The following is a 12,391-nucleotide window of genomic DNA, read 5'->3' on the forward strand; positions in this document are numbered from 1 at the left end:
AGGAATGCCATCAATGGTGAGGGGCGGCAACTCTGAGTTAACCTCCTGAGGCGCAGGAGCGTGCTCCGCTAGCGCAGACTCCAGGTCTTCCAGAATCATGGTCTTGTACTTACGTACCTGTGGGGAATCGTTAAGCTCAGGTAAACAAGACAAGGAGCACCAGGAGAGGCGAGGACGCAGGGCCAGTCACCTTCCCCAAGGTGCTGCAGAACAGAAGGAGCAAACAACACCACAGCTGGCAAGAAAAAATACCCACTGGCCCCAAAGGCTTGGCTGCATCGAAGAGCTGATGATGAAACATCAAGTAACACTGGCACGTGGAAGTATTTACAGGATTAAAAGTTCTGGAGCAAGACTTGTCACGGTCAGGATCTGCTCCATTTAATGTCTGGTCTGGTGCAAGCACTGACAACCGAGCTGAGATCAATCACATCATCACTACCTGCTCCCTCTGATTTTTTAATCCAGGATACTCAGCCCTGGCGAGAGGCGTTAGGCAGTTGCAAAGAAGAGAGGACATCAGTGCTACACTCATGTCCATACACTCTCAACTCCCATTCCCAGGGTTTTAAACATGACCTTCAGAACACTACCAGGATTGCAAAGCTGCCCTGAGCAGAACCAAACCTGCAGAGAAGGCGAGCAATTTATTCCCCAGCTTTTCCTCCAGACACCTACCACGTTCTCCAAGGGTGCAGCACCGAACACTTTAAAGACGGGATTGGGTTTGGAGGGCGAGATGCACAGCACAATGGCCTGCTGCCCTACTCGGGTGGTGTACTCATCCAGCGTGGCTCGCAGCTTCCTGAAACAGAGGCACGAGACAGTGAAGAGGCACCAGCTGAAAGCCCTGCAGAAACACAACCATTTACATTGGGAGTTCCCTTTCTGAACGCTGCCCGTTCACAGAGCAGGTGAGAAACGGAGCCCCAGGTACGTGGTCAGGTTAGCCACGTACACCGCTCCTTCCTCCGCTCCCGCAGGCCTGCTGTGGTCCCTGCGGTCGCCCAGCGGCTCAAATATCAATTCTTCTCCCTTCTCTCCTTTTCCCATTGATGTAAAAAGTCAAAGGAAATCATCAGAGCAGCAAAGCTAGGACACAAGAGCCTGCACATCTGCTCTGTCACCGTCTAAGTGTATTTAGCAATAGAAAAAGCCTAAGGTAAAGAACTTGAGTGATTCAACAAAAGGGGATTGCAAACGCAGGTTGTTTTACATCCAGCCTCGTAAGAGTGCATTGCAATTCTCCAGTACCAAAGTCCTGCTCAAACCAGAACGGTAAGAATTCAACCTCCAGCTACAGGACAGGCAAGAACCAGAAATATTGCAACAGCGCAGGAAACCCAGGTATTCAAACACCCGCCACATCGGCGAGTCCCTCTGGAACCATCTCTGTAGGAAGAAAATGTTCCATTATAGACTTTCTGCCTCTTATGTCCTTTTAAGCAATGCAAGAAAATGTGTCAGAAATGTTGGCAGAAACTCATAAAGCAAGAGAGAAGTTGCTGTTATCACCAGGTAACTCGAGCACTGCCATAAGGTGACAGTTTCGTACCTGCCCCGGTCATTTCAGAACCTGCTGTTAGCAGCAGACACAAAGCAGCCAAAAAGCACCAACGCCACCACCAGCTATGCAGAGATCCCAGAATCAGACACTGGAACTTCCCACTCGATTCACAGCGGTGTAAATATCGAACACAAACATGTCAAACCGATCAGAGGGCAAAAAAATGATGTGTTTTACCAGGAACTTGCATGTAGGAAATGAAGTAGTTGCATGAAGGGAGAAGAAATAATTCCTTTAAACAGTCAGGAACTTGCATGTAGGAAAATGAAGTAGTTGCACGAAGGGAGAAGAAATAATTCCTTTAAACAGGAGTTTCTTTAAAAATATATTGAAAAGAATTTGCTCTTCAGAAACGCTGCAATAAACATGGCTGGGTCAGCAGAGCTGGGAGAGGAGGGGAGGGGAAAACCAGAATGAAGCTATAAAAGAAAGGGAGTCCACTCCCAGGAATATTATTTAATGCTAACCCTGCTCCGCTTCGTTCCAGTTCCATCAGGTGCAAAGGGTGTTGTGGAACTCAGCAGATGAGTAACCAGAATATAGGGAAACCAACTTAATTTCTTCTTGACTTTACAAGAATAGGAGAGAAGGAGAAAAGACAAAACTCTGGCCACCACGATGTCAGTGCACTAATGGGCATGCAGGAGGAAGGAGCAAGTAACGGGGTGACAAATACTCCAGTTCTTGTGAGATAACCCAATTAAATCCAAAAGTTTAAAAAAGCAAAAATTGCCCAAAACCTAGGAAACAGAACCAGTGAATATTTACAAATGTTTCCTGAAGATGGAACTGCAGGTGATCTCTCCAGGCTTGTGGAAAGCCTGAGCAGTGGCTTCAGCACCAGCGCTCCTCGGAGGCCATCAGGCGGGCAGACAGCCTCAGAGCACCTGGAATGCAGCACCTGAAGGGCTGCAGAAGTTTGCAGAGCAAGTTTCTAAAGCCAAAGAAAGCGTTTCAGCTCTGGCAGGCATCTCCCCTCGATTATTTTCCCCCAACACTGGGTGCTATGGGCTGGGTCAGTCCTCAGTGTGGAGCTCACACAACGGCTAGCAAAGGAAATTCAGGTACACACACACACACACACGATTTATTCACAGGATCATTTCACAAGGCAGAAAATAGTCTTTTCATTAGGTTGATAAGTTCTTCATTCCACTGCAGAGCCGGGATATGGCTCTAGCTGCAGATTCTCAGTCCAGCTGCTGTTAAAGCCACTATGAATATCTTGCAAGGCAACGCTACGACGGATTTAATTTGTGACCAGAAGGGTTTAAACAGAATGGTGGATCCCACCGGAATGTTCACGTCAGTTCTGGTGATTGTAATATCACATTAAACATTAGGAGAGCTGCAATTTGGCCCATTTCTGCAAGATAGAACACAGCTCTTGGGTTCCAGAAAAAGTCCCCCCAAAAAATCCCCAAGCTGGGCAATGTCTGGACCGCGCATGGTCTCGCCACGCACGGCACTGGAGACAGACTGAGGATGTAAACTGGTGTCAGAGCGCAGACTGGAGTCCTTACCGTAGCAAACGTGTCTGTTGTCTCTTGCGGATCGATGGGTTGGATTCAAAAACGTGTGGTCGCTTTCGTTTTTTACCCGTTGCCACAGCAGCGGCTGCTGCCATCCCCACAGGGCCTGGAAATCAAACCACAAAAGGTGAATCGGCGCACGCGGCTCAGGAACTGGCCAGAAAGGACATCGCCATTGACCCCTGCCAGGGATGGGACCCAAGGGCCTCCCCACCGGACCAGGGCGACCCAAATTCCCTGCTGAGCTCCCCAGCAGCTGGGCTCCTTCCTCTCCGGCACCAGAGAGGCGTACCAAAAGGCTCCATTCCCCAGACTGGCGAACCCCAGGTCAGTCCCAGGTTAAAGTCACACACTTTAACCTAACTTAGTTAGGTTAGTCCAGGGTTTTCCTTACAATCACATAATTATGTATTTTATCTTCTGAACATATTGAAAAACTCTCAAGTATGCAAAATTTTTAAATAACTGACTGCAACCAAGGAGAACCTGGTGGCAGGGGAGAAGAGATTGGGTACAACTTCAGGAATCCTGCTCAGACCCCTCAACTACAGCAGGAGTCCGAGGCTTTCCCCAGGGTTTAGGGACCAGTTCTAATGGGAAAGAAAATGAGAATCAGAGTTCCTGGCAGCATCCTGCACCCTGAAGAACAGTGGGGACCATAGCAGGGCAGTGCTATTGCTTTGGTGATTGAACTCGAGACACAGAGTCTATGTAAGGGGAAGGTTCATTAAGGTAATTGGAAGTAAATCAAGTAAAATTCAGTGGATTGTGCTTCTATCGGTGATCTCCAGAAACCAGTGCAGTCAAAAAGCTCTGCTGGGGTCTAATGCAGGCTCCGGACTTGCCTTTGACTCCTGAGCAGCCCTCAGTTCCTGTGTGTAGTTTCTCCATATGTCAGAGGTGAAAGATCACGCCAGCGGTCACAAAACCCACTGTATTTTTGTGTTTAAAAAAGATGCAGCTACTGCATCAGGAAGTCCTAAGCTACCAGTCAGGGGAAGCTGGTAGGTGACAGCAAAAGTAGCATCTGATTAAACATTTTCTCCAGGCAGTTGCTCCAGGAGACAGGATGCTGTGACAGACAGAGCTCTGGGTGACACCAGAGAGCCAGGTTTTGTTAATCAGTAACGAACTACCCGAGTGCTACCCAACGCAGGCACAGCAACAGCCACGTACTGCTCCAACAATCCTGTGCTTGTGAAAAAAAGAATAAAAACGTTGCCTTTCCGGGGACTGGAAAAATATTTGCTCTGGAGAAGCGAAGAAGGGCTACGCTGGGCTCTCGGGCAAGCTTTGGGCTGGACGGTGGAGCATCACAGGTTTGGTGAAGCCCAGCAAGAGCTTTATTCCTCAGGTGAAGTCTGATACGGGGTCAGACACGTCCGTGAGTGCTTATTTATCACTGCCTTTTTCTGTTAGTCAGGGGGATCCACCACAAGACAAATCTGGAGGACATTTGGCAGGGGCTTCACTGGAAGGAATTAGTGATTCTGAAGTACTTTCCCAGTCCAGATATGCCAGGACCCTCCTTGGGACAGGCTTAGCTCCCTGGCTAAGCAGGGCTGCAGAGCACTCCGGGGTTATTTTTGCTGTTGTTTATATGGGCTTAAAATAAGCTTGCTCTTTGACATATTCAATATCTTAGTTTTGTTTTTTGAGGCAGCATTTACCAGGGACCTTTTTTATTGCACAAACCACTCTCCTATTCCCAGCACCTCGATATGACACACAGATAAAGCAACGCAAGACTCAAGCAGCCAGCAAACCTTGCAAAGGGGTGCTATTAAAGCCGGGGCAATCAGGAAGCATCCAGAGCATCCCACGGGGTGACAAGGTGACCCACCGCCCTCAAGCGCTGTTTGCGACCTCTGCACAAACGCTACGTTAGACGAACGACACCGCTGACGTTACCTGCGGCAGCCAGATGGGCAGTGACCTCGTCGGCAGCCGTGGAGTTGAGGATGTCCGAGTCATCGTAGGAGGTGTCCTCGGGCGAAGACGGCGAGTCTTCGTCCGCGCTCAGCATGCTGTGCTCTGTGTAGGTGGCCACATGGACCTGCTGGACCTGCTGGGCCACTGCGTGGGCCTCGATGGTAGCCATGTGCTCTGTTTGGGTCACCCCGTGTTCTTCCATCAAGAGCTACTGTCAGAGGAGACCAAAAAAAAATCACAGGAAGGGGTTATTGACATTGATGTGCCGTCAGGGAGGACAGCCAAAGGTTTGTGAGCCAGCGAGGTGAGAGGGCCATGACCAAGAGGGAACAAGAGATTACCTCCCCCAGCAGCAGTGGTCTTCTGCAAGAGGGAAATGAGGAGCCAGAAGATGAATTTTAAGAGTTTTGAAAAAATCCAAACTTCCAAACAACATGGCACAGCACCCAGAGGCAGTCGTCTTTGCTGGAGGAAAGGTCTCGAAGGATCTCGTAGCCCTGAGATTGCGCGTCCCTCACCCACCACATATTAAGAGGTTTGATCAGAGCTGGAGCTTATTTTGGCCACTTCCAAGATCTGTCTTTCAGGGAAGATGCTCAAGGGCGATACACAGTCTCCCTCCTCCAACCTCAACAGCTCAGGACACAAACGAAGATGCCAGTACGGAATTTTACTGGCAGCAAGTTGTGTTCTAGAGACCGCTTTTGTTGCATTACTTGTTTAGAGCCCGGAAGCAGGCAAAATCGTTACAACCCCAGCACAAACATCACATTAAGAATATTTGTTTAATGCATCTGGTGGTAAACCACTGAGCAAAGTAGCAGCTGACGTAGTCAACAGGGCACTGGACCACACGCCATGAACGTAAATCGTGAACAAGAGAGGAGACACGCAGATATCTTCCGTGCGCGTCTACCATACGTTTGTGGGAAAGGAACAGCACATCCTTAGAAATTTTCAAACGACATCAGAAGAATTAGGAAATCAACCCTCAAAACCAGATTCCTCAAAACCGTCAAGGCAAAGAGCAGAAGGAAAGATATGACGAGCTGTAGGGAACAATAAAATAGACCCAGCAAATTATCAACATAACCAAAACCTGGCAAAATAATCACCAGGCTTCTACTGAACACAAAAACCACGTCCTGATGAGCAAACCGTGGAACACCACGGCGGGATTGATGAGACGCTGAGACACGGGCCAGGAGAAAGCACCTTCTCAAGAGGGTTATTTGGACCAAACTAACTAAGAGTCATCCACAAAGGAGGAGTCACATGCAAAGAACCAACAGGCATACACAAAGGAGGAGCAACTCATCAAGACATGGCAAGAGAGAGTATTACGAAGGCGGGATGCTCCAAGGAGGAAACCGGGAAGAACAGAGGACACCTCAGCTGAAGCTGCGAACACGGGGACAGAGAACAGAAGATTCGGTGGGAGCTGGAAGGAGGTTAAAGGAGAGGACCAGAATCTTGCTCTGAATTCAGAAGAGAGTACAAAGGGACAAGGCACGACCGAAGCTGTGGAGGAAGAAGGATGTTTTGCAGCAGCAGAAGCTCAGAAGCCAGGAAGCGGTTGCCATAGTCTAGACAACAAATGGAAGAAAAGGTAGGGAGGGGAGTGACTGGCATTTAGATGTATTTATTTCTGCCTCTTATCTACTGACCGAAGAGGTGAAATATGACAGATTTTTTTTTTTCCATCCCCAGCTGGTTTCTAAAGGCTTGTTTCCGCATGCCTCAAAATGTCTCCTGCAACTCAGTGAACTAAACATTATGGACATTTATGAAACAGCTCTATCAAAGGCAGATACGTGAAGACACCACAAAAAGAGAGATGCAACTATTTTAGAGAGTCCTGTCCTCAAGACAGAACCCACGTTCCACGTTTTACTTAAGCATATCTGTTTTACAGGAAACAAAAGCTGCATCTTAAACACAGGGAAAATAATCCCTGCACAGCACTAAGAGAAAGCTTCCCCTTCAAATGCCAGCGCGGGTACGTTGTCAAACAGGGGATGAGATGAAGTTTCTGAAGTAGCAGCAGGACCAGGATATTGAAAGGCGACTTGGAACGAGCCAAAGAAGCCTGTTGAGTACGAAGTCAAAACACCCACTGCCGCGCGAACAACGCCGCATACGTTACAACAACCAAACCGTGCTGGTCTTGCCCTACTTACCTCTACAACTGCCTGGAAGGAGGGTGCAGTGAGGTGGGTGCTGCCTCGTCTCTAAAGCAACAAGTGATGGGACAAGAGGAAATGGCCTCAGGTTGTTCCAGGGAAGGTTTAGGCTGGAGATTAGAAAAAATATCTTCACTGCAAGAGTGCTCAGGCATTGGAACAGCTGCCCAGGGCAGTGGTGGAGTCACCATCCCTGGAGGGGGTCAAGAAACGTGTCGATGTGGGGCTTGGGGACATGGGTCAGTGGGTTGGGTGGGGTTGCGGTGACGGTTGGACTTGATGATCCTTGAGGTCTTCTCCAATCTTCATGACTCTATGATTCTATGATACTTAAGCCACGCACAAGGTGGTTGCGATCCATCACCTCATCTGGACTTGTCCAGCCAGCTGGGATGTTTGCATTCAATGGCTGTGGCCAGCCAGACAGCCGCCCTCTTGCTCAACACATCAAGCTTCCCAACCGTCACAGCCTAGAGTTTAGGATGAGTTAGCTCCATGTATTGATTTGCCAAAAGAATTCACTCCTTCAGCAGCCTCTGTCTTCCCGAGAAGCCAAACCTGACCCAGCCATTTCGGCATGGTTTCTCATTTACTATCACAAAGAAAACCATCTGGATCTTCCCAAAGCCTTCCTCAACTTTCCAAAAAGCCAAAACCAATCTCCAAAGCATTTTGCCCTGCTCAACTCTGTCCAGTTAACCACAAATTCAGACCTCAGAGGCCAAGCTCCTCGGGATGCACCAGCCTACCTTTGCTGACTGCAGCCACCTGCCTTCTAATGTAGACATCGTGGGTTCATAGTTCAAACCCAGAAGAGGGTCCAGGTTATGGAATTCCTTTATTTTCCATGTCTGCTTATGGCTGGTTTCTCTCCAACACTATGCATGTTTGTAACAACAAGAATCACATAAAATGAACGGCTTCTAAAAGATCACAATTTCTACACGTAACATCACTTTTGAGCGTCAAAGCTGACTCCATTAATTTTGACATCTCCATGGGGGATGGAAGCAGAAGGGAACTGCATGTATTCAGGCAGTGGATTTTCATCCATGAGGTACGCAGCTATATCCTAAACGGTAGGGTGATACTGGCTTGGGTTTCCCAGTTTGTAAGAGCCTGGCTGGTTAAAGCCAGGGACCTGTATTCCCAACTGAGTCGGGAGGAAGCACTTGCTCACATATTTAATTACACAGCCCGCTCGTGTGTGATGGAGGGAAGAATGGTCTAGCGGCTAAAACAAAGAAACCAGCCTCAGGATTCAGCTCCAGTACTGGAAGCTGCCCTGATACCATGGCACTAGAATCACCCTCTGTACTGGGAAGGCTGGGAAAAAGGCACATCTCCTACATTTACATCCCCACTAACATTATTGCCCCAAGAAAGTGAGTTTTCTTGGTCCACGAAACACAAAGAGACCCCCTAGAAGTTCCTAAATAGTACAGATGGGAAACTAAATTCAATTTGGACCATGAACCAGCTTCTGTCTTCTATCCCGGCATGTGCTAGAGGAGCTCAAGCCAGCAGGGCAGACGAAGAGCTGCTGTGAGACTGTTACAAACCTACTGAAATGATGGCTAAAGCCACATCACCCTCAAACTCACAGCCCTCCCAAAAAGGCTGCTGGAGTTTGGTGTTGCTGTTGTCCAACACTGTTTACAAGCCAGATTGTAATATTAGAACCATCCAAAAATAGCTGAAAATCAAATACCGGCAGTAAGGAAGGGACGAAGATGCTGTAAATGGAAAATTTCTGGTTGAAAAAAAATCAGCCGTAATCTCCTTCCAAGGAACTTATTTTGCCATCATCAGAGAAAAATGGAGGGGGGGGGGGGGGGGGTCGGAATATAGATATATTTCAAGAAAACCCTTAATGGAATAGCTCCACACCAGGCTTTCCCAAGCCACCGGGCTTTTTCTGAAAGGGTATAGCTGCTTTTGTCATTGGAGCAATACAACTTAAGTGCTTTCCATTCAAATGAAAAAAATAAAAAAAATATTTATCCACAGAACAATAAGATCAGAATATAATTGGCAAAGTGTAGTAACCTTTTAGCTCATCAAAAGACAAGGCTGCCAGACAATGGATGCTTCCAATACTGCTTCCTTTGGAAGGAAACCTGCTTGAATCCAGAGGCAGTCTACCCTGATGCCACTAAAATCAATGTTTTTTTGATAAATAACATTGAAACTCCACATTTCTGAGTCAACAAGTGGACAGCTGGGTAAGCAACATCAATACCCCTCATGGGGCAACTCTGTAAATTTAAACACACGTGCATTTCATCTGGTTTTTACGGGCACACGTCCTGCTTCAGTGCGCGGCGCCTGGCTGAATTTTGGCATTTTTGGGAACTGTTAGATTCAGCTATAGGCAATGACTGGGATAATCAACAGCAAGATCGTTGTGTTTATTCAAAGATTATGTCCCTTTCATTCAAACCTGATCTAATGACCATCAAACTACAAACTCCTTGCGATTTCCACTCCATCCTGTCCAAGGGAGTCTGAGGTACATGGTGCAGCAGACAAGGGACACTTGCTTTCTTGGTGGTAGAATTCAATTTCCTCACCCTTAAGCTTTCCTGCCTGTATAAAAGTAGGTATAAGCTGGGGGAAAAGGCAATAAATTACGACAGCTCTTCAGTAAACGGTGCCAAACTGCACACACACCACCACCACAAGCTCGAGTAATTCATTGCCAAGTTGGAAGCTGGATTAATTCTAGTTTAACCCAACAGCTAGCTTCAAGCAATGCAAGTTTTCTACTTTCCTACCTTCCGCGCATTTTCCTCCCAAAAAATTTCCAAACGTTTCCAGAATCGTATGTTGAAAGACATGAGACCTTATCTTTGAGTGTTGAAACCTTGGGTTTCATTTTAATATATTATGATAATTATATTAATTAATATATTCAAAGGATTCCTGATACAAGCCAGGATTTGCGGGCAAGCACCTCGAGTTTCTGCTGGTGATGACCAACCTGCTGCTGCTGTTGTTGCCCCACCAGCAAAGCATCTCCATCACGTATCGGAAGGGTCCACACTTGGCTTTGAACAGGGATTCAGGCACAGGGGATGAAAGGAAAGTTGTTCTTGATTAATTTTAGAGATGAGTAGTCATCGTTCTAGAAAAGGAAAGTTTATTCCTGTTTTCCTGCAGAAACCAGAACATTTTCAGGTGTAAGGAAACCCTAATGATATGGTGATTCCCACAAAGATGTTGGAGCTTAGTCCAGAAGCCTTGGATGACAGCCAGAAGTATTTTTAAAGTCATTTAAACTGCTTAAAAAAATATGAGGATAAAGTCCCTCTCATCACACAGCGCAGTTGCTTCACGGCTGTGTCAGAGGTTCCTTTGATGTCCTGTCAACGATGATCAACGGCTGTTGACACCAGTGCTGGAAGAACACCAGACGCAGGAGAAGCAAAGCAATCCAAAATAGCAGAAGCCGTACCACTCAAACCAGCAGAAAACAAGGAAACTGAACATAAACCCCAAAAATTCTACATTAAATTTAAAACCACACGGATTAAAATGAAGGGCTCGTCTGCTCAGTGTAATCTGAGAGAGAGAACTCCACCGAAACAAAACCACGTGGGTTATCCTGCTGCAGAAATTGTCCTCTCCCACCGCCATCCAGTTTAATGGTGCTTCACGGGTGCTTTGAGCCAAAAATGAAATGTCCACACCAGAAAAAATGCTAAGGTACACCAGCATGACTGGGAAAACTCTCTTACACAGGGCCTGAACTTATTTTTAACCTTTAGACCACTGAAATGGTTTTAATTCAGAGGCTGTAGAAACACACAACACTGCCCACCACAACAGGCTTACCTTAGGGCAAATGTATTTGCTGGGATTTTAAATCGTGGCCATTTTAAGTAACTCACCCAACACAACACAGCTGAAACTCTGTTCAGATTAACAATAAATAAAAGAATCACCGTGTCTCACTTCTATGGCAGTTTAAATAATTTTAAAAGGAGGCAAAATGTGGATTATTTGAATGGAGACTGCAGGAGAAGGGCTGAGACGCAGAATATTTTGTTGGAGATCTGCTCTGCACTCTCCTGAGCACACACAGATTAAGCTTAAGGTATAAGTCTTCAATGAAAAGAGAGTAGACTTAGATCCGACACAAGGAAGAAATTCTTTACGATGAGGGTGGTGAGGCAGTGGCCCAGGGTGCCAAGAGCAGCTGTGGATGCCCCATCCCTGGAGGGGTTCAAGGCCAGGCTGGATGAGGCTTTGGGCAACCTGGGCTAGTGGGAGGTGTCCCTGCCCATGGCAGGGGGTGGCACTGGGTGGGCTTTAGGGTCCCTTCCAACCCAACCACTCCATGTTTCTACGATTCTACCATTGTGAGATGAGGTGGGAACAGGTAACAGCCTCACCAGCACCCTGAACACCAAATATAAAGTTCTCATGTTCAAGGTTTGCAGCCAAGCCTTTCTTCTGCTCGGATATTTCAGAGCCCGGTCAATGAGCAAACCTCCCTTCCATACGGCCCAAGAAGTCACTGTGCAAAAGGGTGAGTTGTCCTTCTTACAAAACCTGCTGCTTCGGCAAAGACTTGTGTATTTTCTTTGCTTTGGTATTTTCAGGCTTCACATTTTCATACCAAGCATGAGTTGCTATGGGTAGAACACCATAAGAGAAGAGTTCACCTGTATCCTGCATCCACATAAAAATGAACATGACATTTTATAACTAAAACACAAGAATTAGCAAATCGCCAATAGCAAAGAGAAAGGCCAACTCTCACGCAGCCTGCTGAGTGTGCTTACAGCACAACCTTTCCCACCCAGAGGTTTTGGGAAGAGTGAAATCCCATCCCGGCCAGCTGCACGGCACGGCGGCACCAGGGAACTAACATCTGACGGATGGCCCGAGCTCAAGCAGCAGCTCTGCCTTCTGCAGTGATATAAGCAAGGATTGAGAAATGAGGAGGAAAGGCAGAGGACTAACAGACACACACACTTTAGAAGTGATCACTGTCAGCACTCAGTTTCATAGCCACGTTAACCTCTCCAGCTCAGGGTACTGTCCCCGTCCCCCCTTCAGGCTGGTCAGGTCATCGACCCTCTTCTCTCCCCAGCAATGAGACTCGGGAGAAAAGCTGCATTACATGACCCACCTAAGAATTGGCTTTGAATTGCTGAAAAGATGCTGAA

General features: G+C 47.2%; 1 protein-coding gene across 1 annotated transcript in view; it reads right to left on the minus strand.

Annotated features, from left to right (window-relative positions):
- The window catches only part of NRF1 (nuclear respiratory factor 1), a gene marked incomplete at its 3' end in the record, with an annotated part of 22,721 nt that extends 17,488 nt beyond the window's left edge, over positions 1–5,233 (minus strand). The window contains exons 1-4 of the mRNA XM_010079453.1: positions 5,011–5,233; positions 3,091–3,205; positions 679–805; positions 1–117 (exon numbers count right to left, since the gene is read on the minus strand). The exon at positions 1–117 is cut by the window's left edge and continues 13 nt beyond it. Of these exons, the coding sequence (XP_010077755.1) occupies positions 1–117; positions 679–805; positions 3,091–3,205; positions 5,011–5,233 (582 nt within the window). The remainder of the gene's footprint in view (positions 118–678; positions 806–3,090; positions 3,206–5,010) is intronic.
- Between the last annotated feature and the right edge of the window lie 7,158 nt (positions 5,234–12,391).

The sequence above is a fragment of the Pterocles gutturalis genome, unplaced genomic scaffold (assembly GCF_000699245.1).
Source record: "Pterocles gutturalis isolate BGI_N339 unplaced genomic scaffold, ASM69924v1 scaffold3884, whole genome shotgun sequence".
NCBI lineage: Eukaryota > Metazoa > Chordata > Aves > Pterocliformes > Pteroclidae > Pterocles > Pterocles gutturalis.